The sequence below is a fragment of the Apium graveolens genome, chromosome 4 (assembly GCF_009905375.1).
Source record: "Apium graveolens cultivar Ventura chromosome 4, ASM990537v1, whole genome shotgun sequence".
In the NCBI taxonomy this organism is placed as follows: Eukaryota; Viridiplantae; Streptophyta; class Magnoliopsida; order Apiales; family Apiaceae; genus Apium; species Apium graveolens.
This window is the reverse complement of record NC_133650.1, coordinates 205592785-205620204: the sequence shown is the minus strand read 5'-3', so window position 1 is coordinate 205620204 and position 27420 is coordinate 205592785. Positions and strand designations below refer to the sequence as shown.

The following is a 27420-nucleotide window of genomic DNA, read 5'->3' as shown; positions in this document are numbered from 1 at the left end:
AGAACTAGCTAGAACAAGAACAAGCCAATATATATAAATCCACCAAACACATATCAATCCAACAATCCTAGAACAAGCCAATATATATATATATATCCACCAAACATCTAATATAAATCCACCAAACACAACCAATCCAACAATCCTACAACACTAGAACAAGAACCGGGCAATATATATAGATTGAGCACAATATATATAGATTGACCATGCAATCTACTAATAGATTGAGACAAATCTATCAATCTACCGACAATTCTGTTTGGATTGGACCAAAAAGTGCATCACCATGACCAACTGCATAATTTAAAGTTCAAATCCGACTACTAGTTCAAACAAAAGACCACAAATTTGGAACCTAGATTGCATGGCGTTTCATGAAATATTTTGCAAAATCACAGCGGATCTCGTTAATGTCATCATCAGTGTAAACCAAGTTTGATCTGCGCATCCACTGAAAAATAACCCAAAATTTTACATAAGTCATACAATTAAGTACTGTACGAGTAAGAGTATAAGTCAATGGGAAAACCCAAAGTGAAAATCTCACCTTAGCAGCAAACTCAAGTTCTTTGTCCTGAACAATCTCCTTCATATAGCGCATCACAAACAGGCCACAATCCTTGGTTCCTGACTGCACTGGAACTCCCTGGATTAATTAAAAATGCATTACAAAAGCTGTGAATTGGAGAGAAAGAAGCTCTTGTATGTATATTGCAGAGAGATAACTATACAAAACAGATTTGGTGAATGTAAAAAATAAGTCTCTAAACTATGAGTGCAGTAGTGTTTATATACAAGCATTAATCTAACTAACTTCTATCCTTAACAACTAACTGAGATGTAACAAATAATTATTTAATTACAATATCAACTAACTGAGATGTAAGAAATAATTATTTAATTACAATATCCTTAATAGCATAGAAAAAATATGATGAGAATTGATTATTACCGCCATGTTCTCCCACAAAATTTTCTTCTTGACAACCTTGTTGAGATCCTCTTTGTAAATTTTAATGGCACTACAACCAAAATAATACCAGCAAAACCATTAAGCAACTGAAAAATGCGTGGTCTATCAAAGTTCAAGACTCCATACAGATATTTTAGAAGCTGAATCTTACTTGTCGACAACATCCAGCCATTCCACATTAGCGATTCGACGTTTTAGAGGGTCCATGTGGTAGACAACCTCTGCCTCAGGATTTGCAACAGTTAAATTCCAATGGTTCCTACACAAACATGAATGAATTGAAGCCTTGTCATAAAAATTGAAACTTAGAAGCTCCAAAAAAAATCAATTTAAAAAGGCATGTGATCCTGTTTAGCTAAAACATTATATGAGAATGTCTAACTAGCTAGCTCTTGGATTAAAACTTACACGTCATTGTAAGGCATAAGAAAGTATTGCCCTTTCTTAGCATTCTTAAATCGTGCAGCGAGTGCACGCGACCTCTGCCCTGCATTACCACAGCCAATGGCACCAATTGTGGTGGGATCTACGAACTTGATCATGTTGGTCATCTTATTTTTTTTGACGTATTCGTTTATGGAGCTACATATAAAAATATGAGAGATTAAAAAAAATCATTTCTGGAGCCACAGACTAACTATGAGATATTAAAAAAAAAATTGTGGAGAAACTTACTGAATAAAAAGGACGATCACAGACCCCGACATTTCACCTCCAGAGCACACCGAATATATATCTGATAAGTAAATGGCCATCTTTTTTGTAGAGCCAAAGGCTTCTTGGGATAGTTGAAAAGAAACCGTTCGTTCATCAGCTAAGGCACCCTTTGCCCATGTCCACAAACGATTTAATGCAGATGGGTAATTTGCACCCATCTCAACAACAAGCTCTGGTTCAACATCAGCGACTAATTTATAAGTCTTCTTTTTTCCCTTTTTCTTGGCTTTCTGCAGAAAATACACATGAAAATAGTAAGAAAGAAAATACTAAATAAAAACATTCTAGCTATATAGTGCTATTCTAAATATTTTTACCTTCGGAGCTGACAAAACATTGGAAGTGCTATTGTTCCTCATTGTTATCAAGTTTCTTGGCCATGCAATAAAAGTTCCCATGGCTTGTTCCACGGTCAAAATCTCGTCACCGATGGGATATGGAATCTTAGCATCTCCTTGAATGACTTGAGTGATTGACACTCTTGCATTCTCTTCCCCAAGTCTGACTCCATGGATTGTCTCCTCTCCTTCAACAACAACAACTTCATCAATCTTCGCACAAGCTACAATGTTGCTGAGCGATCCAAGAGCCAATTTACAAACAGAATTATCCGGAGCATTCACTTTAACTTCTTCACATCTGTCTTCCTCAAAAACAATTCTACAACTTTCATCCTTGCCATCCAACCTCTGAGCATCCTCAGGATCCACCCCTAAATCAACAAACAAACTTTCAATCTTTTGAATTTTCAGACCACCTCCCTCCTGTTGAACAGGAAATAAATTCTTTACAGTTGTAGGTGTAGCAGGATGGTTTACAGCTGCATCAACATCAACCCCGCCGTTAGAGTGACAGCTTGCTTGTTGGGAAGGATGCGTTGGAGTACATTCTTGTTGTACGGGCCTTTTCAAGATCTCTGCCCTCAGCTTTTCCATTTCAGCAGCCCAAAAATCATCTCTCGCTTTAATTATTTTTGGAGTCTCCTCTGCCAAGTACCTCTGAACTCTTTCCTGTATCTTTTCATCCATTGTTCTAGCTTTTTTTTGCCTTGGAAGATCAAAATAAACCGACTGCTTTACATGAACACCTTGTCCACGGACCCGTCCACCATGCTCAGGCTTACCGAGCGCGAGTGTTAAAACATCATCAACACCTTCAGCTATTAGTTTCCCTTCCTTAACCTCCTTTTTCAATTTTTCCTAAAATATTAAGTGTACCATATTATCACAGTCTGAGCTATTTCCATGTAAAAGACTAACATAATTAAGTACCATATACTTTCAATTAATTAAGACAAAAATTAATATATAACTTACAATTTCCGTTGCTTTATCTTCAACAATTTTTCCTAAAAATTTACCATCTTTGTCCTTCCTTGCTAGGACCCAGGTTGACGACCGATCAACTTCCTCTTCATCTGGATGAGATTGATACTGCATTCACATGTATATGATCAGGAAAGTATAATAGTATAAATATGTTAGACAAATTAGTTTGTATTAGAATAATAACTATGTCATTTCACTATTACGCACCCATTCATTCTCGAGGTTAGCATAACCTTTTCGAGACATCCGATGTGGATATACACTCAGCATCCTTCTTTGTATAGCATCATCATGACATTTCTGCATAAGAAGCACGAATGTGGTTATGAAATCAATATTAATTAAATACCAAAAACTAGAAACAACAAGTATGTTTTAATGCTAACTAGAAATAAGTATGTCATAATGCTAACTGGAAACATACCAAAAACTCTGGTGACGTGCGATCAGCAACAAATATATCCCAATGCGATTTTTCTATGAAAGAGAAATCTGCAGGAGGATAGGCCAACACTTCAGGTTGATCTCGATAAGGGAGAATGTAATTTGTGGTCAGTCGACTTTTGAACTCCCTCCATTTCTGACCAGCGGAACGTAAAACCAACTTTTTCGCAGACGGAGGTAAAATGAAACCCAGCTACATACATAAGAAATTAAAAAGATATCAGATACATAAGTAATGAACATATAATGAAAGATACATAATTATTTGAGTTTGTTTTACCAGAACACACTCCCAAAGCTTGTTCTTTGTCTCATCGGGAACACATTTCCAACTATCATGCCAGATTGGTGCTTTGGTTCTTGCCAAAACCCCAATATAGGATTGCATTTCTGCCGCTTCAGGACCATACGACTCTCCCTTTCCATTAAAAGACACATTAAGTTTATTCCCCTGGATCTTTCGTCTCACAATTCTATGCATCGTTACACAACCTCGCTTGAGTAGTTTTAGTCCTTCATTGTTGTTCGGGGTGGTAACAGGTTTCACTTTTTTCTTCTTATTTTTGGAAATTTTTTTCTGTAAGATTTCAGATATAGGCTTCTTCTTCACAGACTTTGGGGAAGAAGTGGATGGGGTGGGGGTCATAGCAGGGGTCTGGTTGTTTAAGGACCTGGTCTTTCGTAAAGCCCTGATCACATTCATGGTAGTTGGGTGGGATGAAGACCTGGACCTTTTAAGCTCTTTCTTCTTTGGCCCTGTTCTCGGTGACTTTCTTGTGTTCAATTCTGTCTTCTTTGACTCACTTTTCTTTTTCGGAGTGGCCATTATCTATACACCAAACAAAAACTAAAGTTTAAAACACATGTATCAAATGTATATGGAAGAAAAACCAAATTTCAGAGTCACATAATATAGAACATGTAAAATGAGCTGTCATATATCTAAAAGGACTTCGCATATATGCACGAAACATATATACTCAAACAGAGGCAATGTGTTTATGTGTTCCGTGAATCAAACAGAGGCAATGTGGATCAAAATCCACAAAATCTTAAGTGAAACATTAAAATCAAGCATAGTGAAACACTAAAATCAGGGATGCTGAGTGTATATGCAGAGTGTATTTAGAGGAACACTAAAATCTAGAGTGAAACATAGAACACATGAAATCAGGGACTCACAAGCATAGTGAAAATACAAAATCAACACCCACAAGCATAGTGAAAACCACAAAATCAACAAAATAGAACACCCCACAAGCATAGAACACCCCACAAGCATAGTGAAAACCCAAAAAATCAACAAAATCAACACCCACAAGCAGCATCATATATTCAAAACCCCACAAGCATAGTGAAAACCCACAAAATCAACACCCACAAGCAGCATCATATATTCAAAATCCACAAAATGCATTTCTCAAAATCGAAACCCACAACCCCTAAATACATGAAATCGGGGACTCAAAATCGAAACCCACAACCATCATATATTCAAAATAGAAACCCAAAACCCCTAAATACATAAAATCAGGGACTCAAAATCAAGAGTGAGTGACAAAATGCATGCAAAGGACGCATATAATCGGAATGAAGATACCCAAAATATCATATACTCTACAACCCCTAAATACATAAGATGAAAAAACCCCAAATACAAAAGATAAAATCAGGGACGCTAGGGTTCTAGGGTTTAAGCCCATACCAGTGATTAAACGGTTGAGTAATCGCCCTTGTCGCGTGTGATGCTAGGTTGAGTAATCGCCGTTGTCGCCTGTGATCGCCGTTGTCGCCTGTGATCGCCGTTGTCGCGTGTGATAAAATGAAAATGAAAAATGAAATTGTGAATGTAAACTGGTAAAGTAAACACCGCGAAGCCAAGGTGGGAGACAATTTTTGATTGGGGGGAAATGAAAAATCAAATGAACGGTGCTGATTTGAGATAGTACCTCAATCTAACGGTATGTAATGTCTTTTAATATATTTTAATTTTTAAAAATTAAATTATCTTGTCTGAAAAACTGTTGTTAGACATACTTTGTTACAATTGTTTAGTTAATAATTTCGATTAGAAGATTTTTATTCGGTTCAGTGTTTCGTTAAAAAGATGACTTTATTTTAAACATCTTATATTTTCCGATAAAATCTGTACATGACTACACTAAGTCGATATTAACATCCGTACGGTTGGATCGTTGACAAATCCATTTTATAAATTAATTAAGTCAACTGGGTAGTAGTACCCGTGTCAGGGACTACAGCTTTTACCGGATTTCTATTAAAAAGACGAACAAGAAGAGTTGATTATTTTCCGATAAAATCTGTACATGACTACACTAAGTCGATATTAACATCCGTACGGTTGGATCGTTGACAAATCCATTTTATAAATTAATTAAGTCAACTGGGTAGTAGTACCCGTGTCAGGGACTACAGCTTTTACCGGATTTCTGTTAAAAAGACGAACAAGAAGAGTTGATTATTTTCCGATAAAATCTGTACATGACTACACTAAGTCGATATTAACATCCGTACGGTTGGATCGTTGACAAATCCATTTCAGAAATTAATTAAGTCAACTGGGTAGTAGTACCCGTGTCAGGGACTACAGCTTTTACCGGATTTCTGTTAAAAAGACGAACAAGAAGAGTTGATTATTTTCCGATAAAATCTGTACATGACTACACTAAGTCGATATTAACATCCGTACGGTTGGATCATTGACAAATCCATTTCAGAAATTAATTAAGTCAACTGGGTAGTAGTACCCGTGTCAGGGACTACAGCTTTTACCGGATTTCTGTTAAAAAGACGAACAAGAAGAGTTGATTATTTTCCGATAAAATTTGTATATGACTACAATAAGTCGATATTAACATCCGTACGGTTGGATCGTTGACAAATCCATTTCAGAAATTAATTAAGTCAACTGGGTAGTAGTACCCGTGTCAGGGACTACAGCTTTTACCGGATTTCTGTTAAAAAGACGAACAAGAAGAGTTGATTATTTTCCGATAAAATTTGTACATGACTACAATAAGTCGATATTAACATCCGTACGGTTGGATCGTTGACAAATCCATTTCAGAAATTAATTAAGTCAACTGGGTAGTAGTACCCGTGTCAGGGACTACAGCTTTTACCGGATTTCTGTTAAAAAGACGAACAAGAAGAGTTGATTATTTTCCGATAAAATTTGTACATGACTACAATAAGTCGATATTAACATCGATAAAATTTGTAAATGACTATCCATAAGTCGATTTTTATTTGGATTTAATTGATTTTGACATTCTTGGACATAATTTAAGGATTATTTAAAATTTTAACAACCCAATCATTGAGCTTTGTTATGTCTGAATGAGAACATAATAATTGAAGTCAAAATTAGGTCATTCATTACTCCTCATCTTATCCCCTCCTGTACTCTCCATCGTGATTCGTGGCGGCTCCATCGCACCTCGACCTCCTCGAACCTCCATCGACCTCGACCTCAAGCTCGACCTCGACCTCAAGCTGCTTCGCACCTCCTCCATCGCACCTCGACCTCAAGCTCAACCTCCCCCATCGAACCTCGACCTCCATCGCAGAGACCTCCATTTTAGGTAAATCCGTAACCTAAATTATCTTTTTAGTGTTTTAGGGTTCCTCCATTGTTTCAGTGGTTTAAGCTCTAACACAAGCTCACCTCTGCAATTAATTGTTTGAAGTGATAAGCTTAATAGTTAATTGTTTAATTAGTTAGTCATAATCTTAATTAGTTAATTGTTTAATTAGTTAGTCATAATCTTAATTAGTTAATTGTTTAATTAGTTAGTCATAATCTTAATTAGTCACCTCTGCAATTAATTGTTTGAAGTGATGCACATTGGGAATTTGGGTTTGTGATAAGCTTAATTAGTTACTAATTGCTAATAGATTATGTAGTTGTTGCTGATTGTTTTGGTTTGGTAGTTAGTCATAAGCTTAATAGTTTTGGTTATTTGGGAATTTGGGTTTGTAATTGTTTTGGTAGTTAGTCATAAGCTTAATAGTATATGCTCTGTTTTTGACCATCATGTCACTTTCTTTTTGCAGCTTGTTTTATATCAAAATATGGATAGGTCATGGTTAAAAGCTGATAGAAGAACAAGAGAGTTTGAGAATGGAGTGGACGATTTACTTATGTTTGCCTTTGAGAATGGATATAACGAAGACAAAATAAGTTGTCCATGCTTAAAGTGCGCACATAGCAAATCTTGGAAAGCTCGGATTGTTAAAAACCATCTGTTTCAAAATGGTATTGATGAAACGTATACTCGCTGGATATGGCACGGGGAGCCAAATATTGTAGAAAGTCCTGTATTGGATGAAAGTGACAACTCGGTATCTTCTAATTACCAATTCTGCACAAGAATGGGTGAAGCTGACGATGATGATGTTCTTTCTTCAGATTCTTCAGATTTCATCAACCATGTGAAAGGTGAGCATGAACCTCTTTATCCTGGTTGTGAGAATTACACTAAGATGAAAGCTTTGGTTAAGTTATTCAACTTGAAAGTGAAGCATGGTATGTCTGATTCATGTTTTTCTGATGTTCTATTATTGATTGGGTCTTTGCTACCAGAAGGCAACAATGTCCCTTCTTCTTTCAATGAAGCGAAGAAAACCTTATGTGCATTAGGAATGGGTTATGATAAGATACACGCATGCCCGAATAATTGTCTACTATATCGTGGGCCACAAGATGAAGATGAGACTACTTGTCGCATATGTAAGGCCTCTAGATGGAAACTGAATAAGAAAGGAGAAGAACAAGAAGGAGTCCCTGCTAAGGTCTTATGGTATTTCCCCTTGATACCAAGAATAAGAAATTTGTTCAATACACCAGCGATTGCGAAGGACATGACTTGGCATGAGACCGAACGACAACAAGATGGTAAAATGAGGCATCCAGCAGACTCGCAAACATGGAAGGATGTCGATCAAAAGTGGCCTGATTTTGCATCGGAGAGTAGAAACCTCCGGTTAGCTTTATCCGCCGACGGTTTCAATCCTTTTCGTGGAAACCGTACTGATCACTCAAGTTGGCCAGTTTTGCTATCGGTTTACAACCTTCCACCTTGGCTCTGTATGAAAAGAAGGTACATTATGCTTTGCTTGTTAATATCAGGACCGACCGAGCCTGGAAATGATATAGATGTGTTCCTTCAACCACTTATTGAAGATCTGCAGGAGTTGTGGCGCGGGAAACAAGTGTACGACGCATATAGACAAGAGTCTTTCGTACTTAGGGGCATATTATTATGGACAATAAGTGACTATCCGGCCTTGGGGAACTTGTCGGGACATGTAGTTAAAGGATATAATGCTTGTATTGTTTGTGTTGATAAAACAGAGGCTACTAGGCTGGTTCACTATCGGAAGACGGTAGTTATGAGGCATAGGAGGTGGTTGCCTCGTCATCATCCGTATAGAAAGCAAAAGGCAGCTTTTGATAATAGCGTTGAGACAGGTGCTGGTCCTATTCCATTAACTGGTGAGCAGGTTTTTGAAAGAGTACAACATCTAAGGGACCATGTCTTTGGTAAGACACAACGCCAACATAAACGGAAGAAAGGTGATGCTAGACCAGTTTGGAAGAAGTTATCTATCTTCTTTCAACTTGAGTATTGGAAATTTTTGCCAGTTAGGCATGTTCTCGATGTGATGCACATCGAGAAAAATATATGTGAGGCTTTACTTGGAACTTTGCTAAATATTCCCGGAAAGACAAAAGATAGGGAGTCAGTCCGTCTCGATATGGCAGAAATGGGAATAAGAATGGAGCTAAGGCCAAAAACTCCCGGAAAGAAAGAGAAGGTACCTTTGGCTGCATGGAACTTATCAAATGCTGAAAAGAAGGTAGTTTGCTCATCATTTCTTCAAATGAAGTTATCGGATGGATTTTGTTCAAATATCAAGAATCTTGTAAATATGGAAAAACTTCGGCTTGTTGGAATGAAATCTCATGATTGCCACACAATATTGCATCATTTGCTTCCAATTGCGATTCGGTCGGTACTGCACAAAAAAGTCAGGTGCACAATAATAAGGTTTTGCCTTTTCTTCAAGGCAATTTGCAGCAAAGTCATCGATGTAGATAAATTGGAAAATATGCAATCTCAGTTGGTGGAAACATTATGCCAGCTGGAAAAATACTTTCCCCCTTCGTTCTTCGATGTCATGATCCATCTCTCAATTCATCTTGTGAGAGAGGTTAAGCTTTGCGGGCCAATCTTTCTACGTTGGATGTATCCTTTTGAGAGAGATATGAAGGCGTTTAAAGTATATGTTCGAAATGCTGCTCATCCCAAAGGTTGTATTGCCGAGGCATATGTTGCCGAAGAGGCCGTTGAACGTTTGGTCAATTTTGAAGAAGCTACCATAGGTTTGCCAAAAAATGATAGGCATGAGCAAAATGCAATAAGCAAACCTTTATCTGGTGCGACAATGATCAAGCCAAGCAAAGAGGAATTGCATCTAGCACACTTATGTGTTCTGCAAAATAGCAATCACATGAGGCAATATTTTGAGTAAGTTACTAACATATGTGTGTGTGTGTGTGCATTTTGTTATTTTCTCATTATCTGCAATTCGGTAAATATATTGAAGCAATTGATTTTACTTGTAGTGAACATATGGCATCTTTAATGCTAAGATACCAGCAGCATGAAAATGACGAGGTGTGGCTAAAAACCAAGCAGAATGAACAATTCCCCGAATGGTTCAGGAAAAAGGTAAGTTTTATTTATGTGTTTATTACCTTGTTACGTAGTCCTGATTAAAAACAATACAGACAAGTAATATAAGAAGTCGAAGACATCCAATAAAAAATAAAAACACAGACCTAAAAAAATTGTTTAATTTTTTTTTTATTGTACAGATTGAGACGGAATTGCTCCATGACCATAATAGCATAGGTGATGATATAAGGTGGATGGCAGAAGGGCCTAAAAAGAATGTTCCTACGTTTAGTGGTTATAAAATCAGCGGGGTTATTTATAGCACCAAGGAGCGTGATAATAATAGACAAGTACAGTGTAGTGGTGTTTGTGTTGTTGCAGATACATTAATGCTTTCTGAAAAATTTAAATCTGTTGAACATACTTCACATACCTATTATGGAGTTATAACAAGTATATGGGAGCTAGACTATAATAATTTTAGAGTCCCTATATTTCGTTGCAATTGGGTAGATATGAACAAAGGGGTTAAGGTTGATGAGTTGGGATATACATTGGTTAATTTAAATAAATTAGGATTTTCAAATGATCCTTTTGTTCTAGGGAAACATGTTAAGCAAGTTTGCTACATTGATGATACTCTTGAAAAATTTTGGTCTGTGGTGTTGAAAGTCCCGGAAAAGAACTTTTATGACCACTGTGATGATGAAAATGAAGGCTCTGTAGAAATAGAACTTGAGAATGAGCTGCAGTTGCCCGTGTTCCCGAATGTTGATGAACTGGACGATGAAAATACTAGCTATATGCGAGAGGAAGAAGAATGGATTCAACTTCCATAGTGGTAATATATATAATTATTTATAGATACTTGAGTCCATGTACCGCTCACTTTATTCTTTTTGTAGGTGAAGCTCCCATTATCCATGTGTACTGCTCGTGAACCCCTTGATGAGATTACTTTTGCCGTGATAAAATCATCATCTAGTTGACTGAGTTTTCAATTTGTGAATGCTGCTGGTTGATGCTCTTCTTATAATAGATGATGATTTTATCATAGCAAAAATAATCATTCGGCGGACATACAAGTATGGCTAGCTTCTACTGCAGAAACAGGGCTTGGAGATATGTTATCTACTGCAGAGGATAAATTATAAAATTTTCCACATCAAACTTGTGCAAATTAATGTTGATCACTTGTTTTTGTGTTTATGCAGAATTACCAGCATACGGCGGTTGTCAAGGCGTGCAAAATTATGGCTAAGCAGCATGCATGTTACCAAAGGCAGTAAACAAGGATTGTGTTTCCATTTTCATTGTAATATTCACTACTAAACAACTCTGTCTTGTATATATGGAACAATGTAATTTGAAATCTCTGTCTTGTTTAATTGAAAGTGTATGGTTTGCCAATTTTGAGGAATGGCTTACAATTTTGATTGAGGATCTCTAGTTTGTTGTTGGTTGGACCTTTGGCTGATTTATGGTATTATATCTGTTGGTTTGGGTTTATTCAGATTGGACATCTTATTGTTGGTTTGTGTACAGCAGGGTTGGGATATGTAATATGTGCAAGTCAATTTTTTTTTCCATCTTTGCTGTATAGACAACGGTTTCTTTTGCTAATCAGTAAACTGTTGTATGAACCTCTATTATCCCATAATGTTAATAACCATTGTCTATGAACTTTGCTTTCTACAATGGTATTTTAAATCCACTGTTTGATAGAGTCTAAGATATCAGTTTTAGTAAACCATTGTCTAAATTAGACAACGGACTTGTCAAAAACTGTTGTCTTAAGATGGAATGAATTTTTGTACATACAACATGCATGCAACATTATGTAAAAGGGTTACAAACAACAACTCGTAAAATAACAGTTGTCTTAAGATAGAATGAGTTTTTGGACATACAACATTGGTTCACGCTTGTTTAAAATAGTCATAAACAACAGTCCATGAAATCACAGTTGTCTAAATAAGTCAAATCGAAAAGCTTAGACAATAGTGTGCAAAAACCTCTATAAACGTTGTTGGATGGAAAGCAAGACAACTGTTTTTTCATAGCGAAGAAAACCCCGTGGTTTGATTTTTTGGGACAACGGGTATATTTTGAACCGTTGTCTCATGACAGTTGTGTGAATGAGATTTTGGTGTAGTGCCTGCTACAATTCTTTCTTTTACGCTCCATCATCGAAAGTCTACTTCATCATGCATACAACCACGTGAAAAGATTAAATTTTTTTAGTGGATTATAGAGTCGATAGACCTTGTTTCTTTTGTCATATGGGGTAAAAATACACTTCTTGACAATCTCATCTAATCCCATCTAGCTTTTTTCTTTTCTCGTAAGGAATATGTGCATATGCAATGCAACCGAAATTTCTTAGATTTCCAACCAAGCGCTTTGCCAATCGCCGACCTTGTTGGAAGATAAAGATACTTTGGTGCCATTTTTTGTGATACTTTGCTCGGCTTGCTTTTTTGTGGGATACTTATACATGTTGTTGGATTATTTATTAATCTAAACATTTTATTTGTTTATTTGTTTGGTTTCAATAAGTCACCTACGAGTTTGTAAACGGCTGAATTAGGAAAGTAGTGGAGAAAAATCAGGCCATGTTCCTTGTTTCTAGCAAATAGGTGTTTAAGTATTTCGTTTATTCTCTTTACTAGTAACACTTCAGTTTTATTGATTTCTTCATTCAGTAATATCAGTAGAGTGAGTTTGCAAATATTTCTTGAGTTTATAAACCTTGTTTTATATCTAATATCTGGTATTAGAGCTACATGGATCCCAACAAATCCAAAAATAGTTTATTTGGCCTGAATTATCCGATGTTGACAAAGATAAATTATGCAGCTTGGGCTATAAAGATGAAAGTTTTTATGCAAGCACATGGTGTGTGGGAGGCAATTGAGCCCAAGGGTCTAAAAGGTGTTATTGAAGACAAAACGGATAAACGGGCACTAGCACTCATTTATCAAGGGACACCGGATGAGGTACTGATGTCTCTCGCTGAAAAGAAAACCTCAAAGGAGGCATGGGAAGCGATCAAGATGGTGAGTTTGGGTGCGGACAGGGTGAAGCAGGCAAGAGCTCAGACCCTTAAATTTGAGTTTGAGGCCCTTACCATGAAAGAAACAGAGCAACTCGATAATTTTTGGATGAAGCTGAATGGCTTGGTAACGAATATCCGAGCACTTGGGGAAAAAATTGAAGAAGCATATGTGGTCAAGAAGATTCTGCGAGCTATACCCACGAAATTCCTGCAGATAACATCAGCCATTGAGTAGTTTGGCAACTTAGAAGAAAAGTCTGTGGAAGAAATCGTTGGCTCTCTCAAGGCACATGAGGAGAGACTACTAGGGAAGACAGAGGTTAGTGGTGAACAGTAACTCTTACTTACAGAAGAAGAGTGGGCGCAGAAAGAAAACGCAGAAGGCCGTGGCACTCACGTTTGGGCCACGTTAATTTTCAAGCCGTGCTTCTCATGTCAAGGAATAAAATGGCACGGGGTTTACCAGATTTTACACATCCAAAGGGTGTTTGTGAGGGCTGTTTGATGGCCAAACAAGCAAGACGACCGTTTCCTCATCTAACTGATTTTGTAGCAAAGGAACAACTAGGCCTGGTACACGGGGATATTTGTGGCCACATCTCGCCACCAACTCCATCCGAAAACAGGTAATTCTTGTTGTTTGTTGATGATGTTACTCGTGCAATGTGGGTTTACATGATTAAAAATAAAGATGAAGCCTTACCATGTTTTAAAAAATTCGAAGTTCTTGTTGAGAAGGAATCTGGTGGTGTGATAAAAGTTTTGAGGACCGATAGAGGCGGAGAGTTTTGCTCCAATGACTTTAAGAATTATTGCGAAGAAAAGGGGTTTGTTAGACATTTTACGACGCCATATTCTCCACAACAGAATGGCATCGTGGAACGTGGAAACAGAACCGTAGTGGCTATGGGAAGGAGTTTGTTGAAGGAGCGAAATATGCCGTCTTATATGTGGTGAGAAGCTATAAGATATGCTGTATATCTATTGAACATGTTGCCTACTCGAGCTTTGTCGGGTGCCACTCCATACGAAGCCTGGTCAAAGGAAAAACCACAGGTGGATTATTTGAGGATTTTCGGGTGTATTGCGTATATAAAAGTACCTAGTGTACATGTCAAAAAGCTGGACAATAGAAGTAAATGTGTTGTGCATCTCGGGCGAGAACCTGGAACCAAAGCTTACAGGTTATATGATCCAAATACAATGACAGTACATGTTAGCAGGGATGTGGTCTTGGAAGAAGCAAAGGGCTGGACATGGGAAAGATATGAGGAAGAAAATGCATCTGCATTTTCATCGTTTGTAGTGACTGGAGTCCCAAGTGAGAATATTGAAAGAGATGAAGAGGAAGAAGAACATACGATGCAAACACCGCAGTCACAGACCCCTGTTGCTCGACAAATGAATGTTGATGGGGGGCAAGATCAGTTGGATGAATCGTATGATGGAAGTGAGCCCCCCAGAAAATTTAGATTGATTAGCGACATCTATAATGAAACTGAAGAAACTGAGGTTACAGAGGAGCTGTTGTTGGCTGGTATAGATGAGCCAATCAGTTATGAACAGGCAGCAAAGGAAAGTGATTGGAGAGAAGCAATGGACAACGAACTTGAAGCAATTGAGCGGAATAAGACCTGGTTTTTGACAGATCTACCTCCAGGCCACAAAGCTATTGATTTAAATTGGGTATACAAGTTAAAAAGAGATACAAAGGGTGCAGTGATCAAATACAAAGCAAGGCTAGTTGCTAAAGGATATGTGCAAAAATACGGAATTGAATTTGAAGAAGGTTTTGCCCCTGTCACAAGACTGGAGACAATACGACTTACGCTGGCACTTGCTGCTAAAAACGAATGGGAAGTCCATCACTTGGATATGAAATTAGCGTTCTTGAATGGTAGACTCTCTGAAGAAGTTTATGTGAATCAACCGGAGGGGTATATTAAAGAAGGACCAGAAAAGAAGGTCTATAAATTCTACAAGGCTTTGTATGGGTTGCGACAAGCTCCACGCGCTTGGTATGCAGAATTAAACAAATGTTTGGAAGGACATGAGTTCGTTAAATGTTCCCTGGAACATGCCGTTGATACACGTCGAGAAGGTGAATAAAGTTTGATCATTGGAGTTTACGTTGATGACTTGATCATCACAGGTACAAGCGTGTCCAACATTGTTAAGTTCAAGGTGCAGATGAGCAACGAATTCGAGATGTCAGACTTAGGGAAATTATCCTATTATTTGGGTATCGAAGTTACTCAAGGAGACGGTTATATCGAGCTCAAACAAACAGCCTATGCTAAAAAAATACTTGAGAAGGCAGGGATGTTCAACTGCAATCCGGTAAAATTCCCAATGGAGCCGAAAGTTCATCTGCACAAAGATGAGAAAGGAAAATCAGTGAATTCTACTGAATTTTAAAGTATGGTGGGTGGTCTAAGGTACTTAGTGCACACTCGTCCGGATATTACGTGTGCTGTAGGGGTAGTAAGTAGGTTCATGGAAAGACCCATGGTGCTACATCAAAATGCTGTCAAGAGGATCCTCCGTTATGTGCAAAGAACAGTGAACTATGGTTTGATTTATCATAAGGGTCGTGGTAATTACTTGTTATCAAGATTTTCTGATAGTAATTTGGCAGGAAACATCCATGATAGGAAGAGTACGGGTGAAATGGCATTCTATTTGGACGAAAGCATGATCACATGGGTCTCTCAGAAGCAGCATTGCGTGTCATTATCTTCTTGCGAAGCTGAGTTCATGGCAGCCACTGCAACAGCATGCCAGGGAATATGGTTACATAGGTTGTTTTGTCAAATATCAGATGTTCAGCCTGGTCCTGTGGTAATCTATATTGACAATAGGTCTGCTATTGATCTAGCAAGAAATCCTGTTTTTATGGTCGAAGCAAGCACATTGACGTGCGTTACCACTTCATTAGAGAGTGCGTTGAAAATGGAATGATGGTTATCAAGCATGTGAGCATAGAGCAGCAAAAGGCAGATGTGTTAACAAAGGCTATGACAGCAGTGAAGTTCGAAAAGATGCGTGGACTTCTGGGTGTCAAGGATCTCAGCAACGTTTAGATTACATGGGTGTTTGTTGGATTATTTATTATTCTAAACATTTTATTTGTTTATTTGTTTGGTTTGAATAAGTCAGTTTTATTAGGAAAGTAGTGGAGAAAAATCAGGTCATGTTCTTGCAATCTAGTAGATAGGTGTTTAAGTATTTCGTTTATTCTATGTACTAGTAACACTTCAGTTTTATTAAATTCTTCATTCATTAATATCAGTAGAGTGAGTTTGCAAATTATTCTTGAGTTTATAAACCTTGTTTTATATCTAATACATGTTTGATATTTAATTACAGGTTTTGCTCCTGTTCATTGTGTCTATTCATTGCAAAACTTCGCTCTTTGTATTTATCATGTGACAGACAGACAGCTAGAGCTTCTCCTTTTCAATTTAAATTTCAATTATCCTCTTGCACTTGTCCCCTTTTGTAATGTACCTTAGAAAGTTCTCATTTTTGGTTTAAAAATCTAATAACCTAAGAGATTCTCATACTTTTGGATTACTCATCTGATGAGCCTAGAGAACTGCTCCTGGATTCACATCTGATGAACCTATGGAACTTCTCCTCTTAAATTCATCATGTGGGCCCGTGGAGCCATGTGCCCCAGTCCTCTGGATATGCTAATCAGGAGCTTATTCTCATTCATCCTCAAGACACCTGCAATAGTGATCCTCGCTCCTCCGACATTATTAAACTTGTGCTCTGAATTATGCTGCTGGTTAAATTGGCTTGGGAGGTTAAAGTAATTTCCATAATGTTGTTCACAAAGGTCAAATGGTTCACGGCTACTGGCAACATCTGAAAATTCAGAATAGTTGCAACGCTAATGGAATTATTTTGATAATATTAATAATTTACACCCATAATGCACAGCAGGTCCAGGGTCCATCAACCATGCTGGAAAGCAAACATTTGCAGTAATGATACAGTTGGAACCTAAACCGTGTACTTCTGAACTGCAGTTGAGTCTGGAGGCACACGGATGTGAGTATAAAGTTGAAGTTGACCCCAAACAAGTAGATAAATAATGTATCATATTATAGAGCATCATGTTGCAAATGTGTGTACATAAGAAAAAATCTGTACACTGGTGAAGATGCACAATCTTCCTTCTTCAAAGTCTTGGGAGAGATGATGCTTAATCCGTTATGCTAGTACACTCATTCCCTAAAATTTAAATTACAAAAATTAGGAGAATGAATAACTAATATATTGTAGTTTCTTTTATTTTCTCTTAAAGCGTTACCAACTATTAGTACTACCGTATGACTGGAACAGTTATAACCTAATCAAGGAACAATACTTTAACAAAAACAAAAAATATTTTAAAAACCCGATAAACATGAAAAGAAGTTAGAAGATAAAAACAATTTGAAGTGGTCGAAACAATACCTCAACCCTTAATTTTCTCCAGATGAGACTTACCTTTGGTGTTGGTGCCTCTTAACATATTAACCACCACAACCATGAACATTTGGGAAACCAAGTCATTGCAAGAACATACAAGAACTAATATGCCAATATATGGAATTTGTGAAATAAAGGATGTAATGAGATTAAATCTTTCTTTATTACACAAGAGAATTTGTTTGAATTTTAATTGAAAAGGCAAAACGTGATAGGATCCAGGCCCAAAGCACTTCCATCAACTGAAAAAGGTGAAAGAAAGGTAGATAACTGAGAGGATCAGAGAAACCACATGGTTGTCGCGCCACTAAGTACAAAATGAAAGAAACAAAGTTGAGAGACATCAAAATGAAGTATAATATCATTTAGCCAAGAACTATTTGAAAATTGGAAAATCAATGAGGGCAATTTTTCAAGAATTTCAAAGTTTATGATGTCGAATTTATTTGATCCCATCTTTTTCTTGATTAAGTCATTTAACATGTGGATCAACTTATATATTACGTCATTTCAACAAACCCCTAATATTTAGATGAGCTATTACTACAAGAAAAACAGGTAAATACGACCGGCCAAAAATCCTCACATTTACCTAAATATGTCAGGACACGGTCGTATCTTTTAGTTTTTGGATCGGTCATAATACCGGAGGAATATTTAGTAAATAGGTCATTTTTAAAGTAAATTGGACCGGCTAATTTTGACCATTTAAAAAAACCTGCTTAAATTCAACCGGCCAAATTTGACCAAGGTAGTCGAATTTGACTTTTCACCAAAAATTTGAAAATCCCGCCTAAACTATTAAATATTTTGAATAAATTTAAAATGTCTGCCTAAAATTAAATTGATCGTATATGGTCAAAGATGCGACTCTAAATTCCACCACCTTCGGTTGAATTAACAAACACCAGTTTTAAGAAACAAATCTCTCGCTGGAAATTGGAAAATTCGGTGAGTTTACCCATGTCTAGTCATATTCAAGCAGCTTTAATTTCTCCAAAAAAACTTAGTTTTCAGTCCAGTTTTTCAACTGAATACACTCAAAATTGACCAAACAATCTCATATTCATATCCAAACTACAAACAACTAGCATTTAACCGATTCGGGCAAAAATCAATTGAACGTCTGTAAAGAAAAAAATGACATTAACAAAAAATCCACCAAACTCAAAAATCCTTAATATAAACAATTTTCCCACCACATACCAAGCATGTAAATGGAGCAACACATTCAATCATAAATCATGAAAAAATTATCTACACACTCATGTTCAATGATCTATCGATTCGTAACTTCAAAACACATCAATAAACAACCTAAAGTAAAAAGTCTAATTCGAATTAAAATCAAGAAGATGGAAATTTTTGAAAAATTATCTACCTAGCTCTCTACCCAATTATTACCTTCACGAGGGAGAGTAATATGGTGGGAGGGACACAAATAGAGGGGGAAAGAGAGATTGGAGGGTGGAAAAAATATAACGGCGGTGAGAGAAAAAGAGAAGGGGTGGGTTACGTGAGTGAAAGGAGGGGCTTCGGGTTAAAAAATTTATTTTATAATTATTTTTGTTTTTTAACTTATAATTTGGTTTTATTAAATGTAAATTCAACCGTTGGATGGGTGTTTTAATGGTTAAATTTGGTGTGTTAGATCTAATGCAAGGGGACTTCTGAAGTGGCACTAAATTTAACTAACCGCTCGAATTTTGGAGTGTCGATTAATATTTTTCTTATGATTTCTTATAATTTCTAGGAAATTAAAATTGTAATTAATTAAGTTTTTTCTTACAAATATTATAATATTAAAAATATAATAAATTATTTTAACAACTGGTTATTTTAATAAAAAAAATTAAAATCATGAAGTTGGTCAATTTGATCATAAATTCCACGAAAAAGATTGTGGTGAAATATTTAGTTAAGTTTAGTGATACCTTATTTGTTAAAATTATCGAGGTCTAATCATTAAAAATTGTTAAAATTTTGCATATAACATTTTCTTGTAACCATTTTAACATCCATGTGGTTGGATGGTATAATATTATTCTAAATAGTAGGAACACTATATGGTAAGAATCTCAACCCCTAAATTCGAATTTGTAAAATAAATCCAGTAATCACATCCGTATTAATTTACTCAAAATAAATTAGATATAAATTAAAAACTAAAACCCTAATCCATACCCTAAAACTTAAATTTATAACCCCATGTAATCATACTACCTACTCTAATGTAGAGATTCAAAAATAAGTTAATTATTAGCTCACTAATATTTTGTCAAAAAATATAGTGAATGTAGTCGGTGGACTTGGAACGCGATAATTATTTCATATTTTTTAAAATTATATATATATATATATATTTAAATTTCACGAAAGTATCATAAAATTTAAATAAAAGTTCTTTCATCACATATATTTTTATACCATATAAATTTGTAGTAGGGATGAATGTTATTATTGTGCGTATACATATTTTTTAAAATATTCACTAACATTTAAATAGTTTAATAAAATTATTAAAAATTCTGAATATACTAAATACAATTGAATGTGGCCAAATTAGATACATACAAACGGATTTGTGTAGAAATATAAATTTAAAAATAGAGGGGGATTTCCACCAACTTTTGCCCCAAAACTTTTAAAAGTTATAGGAAAGTTCATGCCATTTCCAAATAATAAATTTGACCAAAATCGATTGAATTTAGGAAAGCCAAAAAAATCAATGCGGAAAATTTCATCCAATTTTCTTTGACCAAAGGCGGGGAAGAATTTGGTAATAAGCGGGATATTTTTTTGACTAAGGGGGATGGACTGCGTGTTCGAAATATTTAATGTTTGGGATGCTAAAAAGTTAAAGACATCGCTTTTAAAAGTGGTGATGTTAAAAATACTTTTAACATCGGTGACACGGGTGACCAATGTCTAATCTATGATGTCTATTGACATTTTTCTTGTAGTGAATTAGTTTGTTTATCTCGTATGCAAAATATATAAAGAATCTCTCCTTGCTAAGTAAAGGTAGTATATATGAAGATTATAAATGTATGTCGTTTTAAAACAAGCTAAGCTACATAATAATTTGTTTTTTTATGAAAATAGAATAGTCTTCAAGTTCATAATTTTGCATTTCTATATGTTATTAAATCATGTACTTATTCAATTACATATTAACTTAGGTGCGAATATTCTTCTAAATTCCATGTAGACCTAGCCGCATAAATATGGCAAACTTCTAAGTTTTGTATTCATAAAAAATGATCAAATTATTTCATTGCAGTTGCAAGTTTTATGTATATGTTTTATGTGAGTAAGTTGTATGGAATTACTCAGGAAAAAACTCTTTCTCGTAATCTCCAATAATTTATTATACATTTAAATTCTTAGAAAGTGGTATTATAGATTTTGTGATTTAGAGATGACTTTCACAAAAATATGTTGCAATTAAAATTTTCTAGTGTGTGTCAATGTAACAAATACATTTACATGATTAGATAGATTTTTATGCAGGAGAGCCATTATTATTAAACAGATTAGAGCTAATAAAAAATTTAAGTTGTTAATGTCGGCATGGAGACAAACTAGAAAATTGATTTCGGTATTATAAGAATATGAAGATTTTTGAAAGATTGTGGAATATGGATACCAAGAACCATACATGTTATCTTACCGTAATAACTAAGACTTTGAAGGAAAAGTTAAGAAGACTCTCTTTTTTATTAATCAAGTGGTGGATGGAGTAATTTTCTAAAGGATTTCTATGATATATCAACATTAAAGCTAACATGAGAAACTCTAAGTAAGTCCTAGAAAGCTCAAGAAAACCAATAATGAAAATATACTAGTTTTGTGTTCGTTTAATCATAAATATTAAAGTAGGTTAGTAAAATAGGAAAATAAGTATGTAAGTACATCTAAGTAAACATGTAAATATATAGAAAGTACAACTAATTTATACAAAATATAAATATGTTAATAATTAAATAAGAAATAAGTATACAAATGCATATAAATAAACATACAATGCTTAGAAGTACAACAATGACCCGCCATTTAATTGAACCAACACACTACTTTCCAATTCATTATTAAATAATTAAGTATCTGTCATGAGTTGCATACATGATAAAAAGGGTGTATATAGTAAATATGCTGTCATTAATTTCCAAGAATGAAAACTAATACGAACCCATTATATTTTTCCTTATTGCATGAAACTCTAAACCATTTTACAAAAATTCAATAATTACTATATAAGTATTCTTTAAATAATCATTTACTTTTGGGTAAATAAATTAGAAAAATTATTTAGGTTAGATTTGAAAAAATATAGTTCTAAAATTGTAAATTTATTTGTTGGATTACATTTAATCAACAACTAATTCGAAAGAGATAAGACTACATATAGACTATATATAACATTAATGCTAGAACTTTACTCTTATCCTAATTACCTATATTTGCTAACTTATTTCATTTATTTTGTGTGTTCTTTATATGTATATCTTGTGTTCCTCTTTATACATATATATGCATTTTTATTTATATATATATATATATTTATAGGTATGAGTGTGATATATAGAGAGAATGAATGTGGGTGTCTTAAATCAACTTGTTTAGCATTAAATATTTGTTAATTTGTTTCAATTGTGTTGTTCATATGATTGTTTTTATGTGTATAGTGTATTCATGTTTATACATATATATGTATAAGTATGATGGAGAAGGAGAGTATAAATATAGCTCTCTATAGTAAACTAATAACCTAATGTGTTCTTCATATATATTTTATAAATTTTTGATGAACTTAGTAAGAGTTAAATCTCATTGTTATATGTTCTTCAAAGGCTTGAGTTTTTTCAGCTTCATTAGTTGGTATTGTTCAATATCTATTTTATCTTTTGTGATGACAAATGCTTTCATTTTGAAATAATGATGTAGAAAAATGATTTAATATCAATAAAATATATAAATTATACAATTAGTAAGTTGTATTGTTATTTTGTGTCGTGTACATCAAGTTTCAATTATGTATACCCATGTCTTTATTTGATATGGGTTTAATGTTATTAGTTCTCTATGAGTTGTGTTTATGAATATTAATTAAGATTTCTAAGTTTAATCATATGATATGAAATGAGAGTATGTAGAATTTTATCAATACTTTTGATCTTGTTTTATTAGTTTTTCATTATTTTGATGATTTATCTGACTTGGAAATTATGTCTTTTTTTGTTATATTTAGTCTCTTGCATGAATGATATCTAATTACTTGGAAATATTTTCTAATTACTTTGTAGTATGCAGGGAAAATGCTAATCAGAGACATGGGACGTGGTCGTGGACTTAGTCGAAGAACTTGTGCGATTTTACGAACACCTAGTCTACCTTCTCCACGCAATCAGAACACTTGTAAGATTACCAAAAACACTTGTTAGACCAATATAGAGACTCGGGCATGGAAATGACCTAGATCACAATCCGATCGCAAGTTTAGGGGAAAGAAACCACGAACACCATGCCGCATCAAATTCCAAGTGGGACAGTAATTATTTATATATGTTTATCGTATAAATCTAATTCAACTTTGAAATGTATGTGAAAAGTATAAATAAGATTAGCTTATAGATTATGAAGCTTTTGTGTTTATGACTGACTACATTTAAATTAATTTTATAGTATACACAATGATACAACAGTGAAGATATTGAATGCGAGTTTTCGTTCAAAATGGGCAGTTGGGGCATACACGTGTCACTACAAGAAAAAGTTGAATAGACATCACACATTAGACATCGGTTGCGGATGTCACTGATGTTAAAAGAGGTAATAACATCACCCCGTGTTTTTCTGATGTCTTTGTTATTTGAAGACATCGATTATTTAACAACTGATGTCTAAAGTTCTCTAAAATAAATCAGCACGGGCCACTTCAATTTGTTTCCCCCCTTAGTGAAATTTTACAAAACTTTCCCTCGTTTGATTGCCAATTATTCCCCCTATCCAGAGAAACTAAAAACAAAAAAAATAGTAAATCTCTCACAAATCTCTCTCTCATCTCTCAACCCCCACTGAATCTCTCTCTCTCTCTCTCTCTCTCACTCGTCTCTCACCACTACAACCTTCGCTACGATCTAATGGCCACCGCCACCAGTTCTGCTGTTTTAGTAACCACCATCTCCACCAGGTCTGATAGGTTCACCATCACAATCACCTTCACCGGTCTGCTAACAATCTCTTGGTGTCTCCTTTACATGAATACTATTATGGTCTTCTCTGCTTTAACAATTAAATTTTTTAAAATCAAAACCCTAATTTCTTAAATTGGGGATTTTTAAAATCGAAACCCTAATTTTTTAAATTGGGGTTTTTAATTTTAATACTCTTTGTTGGTTATAAGGAATATGGTTTGGGTAATAATTAGCATGTTATTTTCGTTTACTTGGATTTATCTTTCATTTATTAATTTTTTAATTTTGTTTTTTATATGATACAACTATTATTTAAGGTAATCTTTGGTTTATATTTAAGGTGCTTTGATTGTAGATGAAATCTTGGGTATAATCAAGGGAGTTGCAGTGAAAAGTGTTTACTTATTTGTTATAGTTCCTGCATACACAGTTTATTTGTGTTGTTTTTATAATTGGACAAGTTTATATGGCAGCTCGGTGTTGGAAAAGGAGGAAGAGCGCGGAGTTGCGCACATTGTTGAGCATCTTGCTTTCAGTGCGACTAACAAGTACATGAATCATGATATTATAAAGTTTCTTGAAAGTGATAATGCAGAATTTGGGGCTTGTCAAAATGCAGTGACATCTTCTGATGAAACTGTTTATGAACTGTTTGTTCCGGTTGACAAGCCTAAAGTTTTACCTCAGGCTATATCTATACTGGCTGAATTCAGTTCAGAGGTAATAGTGACATTTTGGTTTTTTATATAATTTGAGATTTTATCATATATCTTTATAGGTTCAACCTTATGCCATGTACAGATTTGGATATCATCAGATGATTTGGAGAAAGAAAGAGGAGCAGTTCTGGAAGAGTATAGAGGTACTAGAAATGCTAATGGAAGGATGCAGGAGGCACATTGGGCGCTCATGATGGAAGGTTCAAAGGTCTAGTTGTTGGCACTTGTAATTCCAAATATTTTTAGCTATTATCTAGCACTTGTCGAACATTCTCTTAGCTTAATTAGAAAACAGATCCTGATCGACATGCTCAGTAATCCTGATTTTTTATTATGTCAGTTTAAGCTTATATGTATGTGATCCTCATTGTATGGTACAAGTTCGTTCTGTGCTCCTTTTTATTTGTGAACGGACCTTATCTGTGCTTTTGCATTGGCATGCTCACTATTAGCCTAAGAATTGAAAGTAAGGTGATCAATTATTTTTATGATAGTACTTTTAATATGAGTTTGGTGTTTCTGTTTGAATTAGGGTACAGTTGTAATTTATTGTGAGCATGATTTTGGGAATAATACATCTATATCTATATGAATACATCATATATGCTCATCAATGGTTGCAGTATGCCGAGCGTTTACCCATTGGACTGGAAAAGGTGATCCGAACTGTGTCTCCTGGGACTGTGAAACAGTTCTACAGGAAATGGTATCATCTGAAAAATATGGTTGTTGTAGCAATTGGAGATTTCGCTGATACACAGGTCTAGATTTCAAATCTGGCTATTTATCGCATACTTTGATATTTCATAACAGACGTGTATTTAATATATATGTTCTCACCAGAGTGAAAAAAATCTCCAGTTGGTCAAATTAAACCTGGAAAGAATCTATGTGTGTATTTGGAATGAATTGTGTCAAATCCAATCATGTCAGCTAGCTTAATAATACAGTATATTCCTTTGAAATATGGCGACTAATAATGCTGAGTTTTATTTTTTAATTTTCTAATTCTCTCTTCCCTCGCTCATCATAATCGATATAACAGATTATTGTTGAGCTTATAAAGATGTATTTCGGGAATAAAATTTCAGCATCTGATCCTCCTCCTATACCACACTTTCTGGTTCCATCACACGAAGAGCCATGATATTTATGTTTGTTAGAATCTGAAGCTGCCGGGGTTAGTTTGTTGTGCATCTTTTTTAACTACACTTCTTTTTAACCATGTATTTTCATGTTGGATGATCATTTCCATGCAATAAGTCAGACAGTTCCTATCTTTAATTGGCCTTGAATAGTCTGCAGTGATGGTAAGCTGTAAGATGCCTGTGGTAGAGCTGAGGACTGTAAGGGATTACAGGGAATTACTTGTAGAGTGCATGTTCTTTCATGCTTTGAACCAAAGATTCTTTAAGATATCTCACAAGAAGGATCTACCATATTTTTCATGCTCGGCTTCCGCTGATGTCCTTGTTCGACCAAGTAAGGCCTATATAATGACTTCGTCTTGCAAAGAGAAAGGAACTATAGAGGCCTTGGAATCAATGCTTACTGAGGTGTGTATTTTTATAAAATTGTTAAGTCTTTCTTATATTTCTTCTACTCATTTCTTACATTTTAGGTTGCAAGGGTTCGGCTACATGGTTTTCTGAGCATGAAATAACTATTGCTCGGGCGTTCTTATTGTCAGAAATCGAATCTGCCTATTTGGAGCGGGATCAGATGAAGTCAACCAGCTTGCGAGATGACTATTTGCAAGTATATTACTTCTCTGCCTTTGTCTAATGTTTTCTTTGTTGTTGTCAAGTTTGACCTTCCTACTCAACCTTTTCTTTTCCAGTATTTTCTTCATGATGAACCTGTCATTGTTGTCGAGTATGAAGCACAGTTGCACAAAACTATATTCCCCGTGAGTACATATTGATGTTTAGGGTTTTCTTCTATATATCCACAATTATACCCTATAATTTCACTCTAGTTTAGTGTGAAAAACTAATTCTACACGTTTTGGCCAATTCGACTTGGATAAATATATCAACTCATGAAGTAGTCCTATGCACCGCACTACTGATGTGATAATATTTTACCGGTTGCAAACTTTAAATAATTAAATTGTTGCCCAGCTCTTCTATATTATCCTTTCAATTTGATGTCATATATCTACTCTCTCCAAATTATAAAAAATGGACGGGACGTAAAGGATCGGAGTTCAATAGATATGCAGTGCTTAATAGTTGCTTCTCTCTGTGAGAAAGGTAAATTCTTAACTTTGATTTTTATTGTGTTTGGTCGCATCATATATGTTCTTTTCGTTGTAGCTGAGTAATAGGTGGTATGGTCTAAATTTTCTCTGATATGAATTCACCAAAACAATATTTCTAGAATTAGTTGCACAACAGTTTTACTAGCTATCCTTCTTATTTTATTGCCTTTGTTTTTTGTCCTGCATCAAAGCTTCTTGTGTACTTTCTAATACCATCTTATTTCTTAGCTCTCTGATGTTGTGGATTCCATGGAGGTCAATATACAAAATGAAGAGTCTGTAACTACAGGTACTTACTCTTATCTACATATTTATACTCTAATAAGCTAGAACAATGAGAGAGCACTAGTTTTAATAGTTTCATCTTGGGGAAAGTATAGCATTGAAAGAAAAACTGAGAGTACAGTTTTTTAAATCAGCTCTTAAATTTGCAGAAGAAATACTGGGCCATATACTACAAGAAAAAAGTCCATAGACATCACTTTTTGGCCGATGTCTATGCTGTTTTCCAACCGATGTTGATGTCGGTGAT

General features: G+C 35.1%; 2 protein-coding genes, 1 long non-coding RNA gene and 1 pseudogene across 3 annotated transcripts; 3 read left to right on the top strand and 1 right to left on the bottom strand.

Moving 5' to 3' along the window:
- Positions 1-585: 585 nt before the first annotated feature.
- Positions 586-1255, bottom strand: LOC141721872 (uncharacterized). The gene is made up of 3 exons (XR_012574917.1): positions 1128-1255; positions 956-1025; positions 586-649 (listed from the first exon to the last, which is right to left on the bottom strand). It is a non-coding gene; the product is annotated as an uncharacterized LOC141721872 (long non-coding RNA).
- A 6305-nt stretch (positions 1256-7560) lies between these two features.
- On the top strand, positions 7561-10023 carry LOC141719303 (uncharacterized). Its single transcript, XM_074521676.1, has one exon. It carries the CDS (start codon positions 7561-7563, stop codon positions 10021-10023), a length of 2463 nt encoding a protein of 820 aa, XP_074377777.1.
- A 5625-nt stretch (positions 10024-15648) lies between these two features.
- LOC141719302 (secreted RxLR effector protein 161-like) lies at positions 15649-16188 on the top strand. The gene has a single exon (XM_074521675.1). It carries the CDS (start codon positions 15649-15651, stop codon positions 16186-16188), a length of 540 nt encoding a protein of 179 aa, XP_074377776.1.
- A 7664-nt stretch (positions 16189-23852) lies between these two features.
- LOC141719301 (zinc protease PQQL-like) lies at positions 23853-26549 on the top strand (annotated as a pseudogene).
- Positions 26550-27420: the final 871 nt, after the last annotated feature.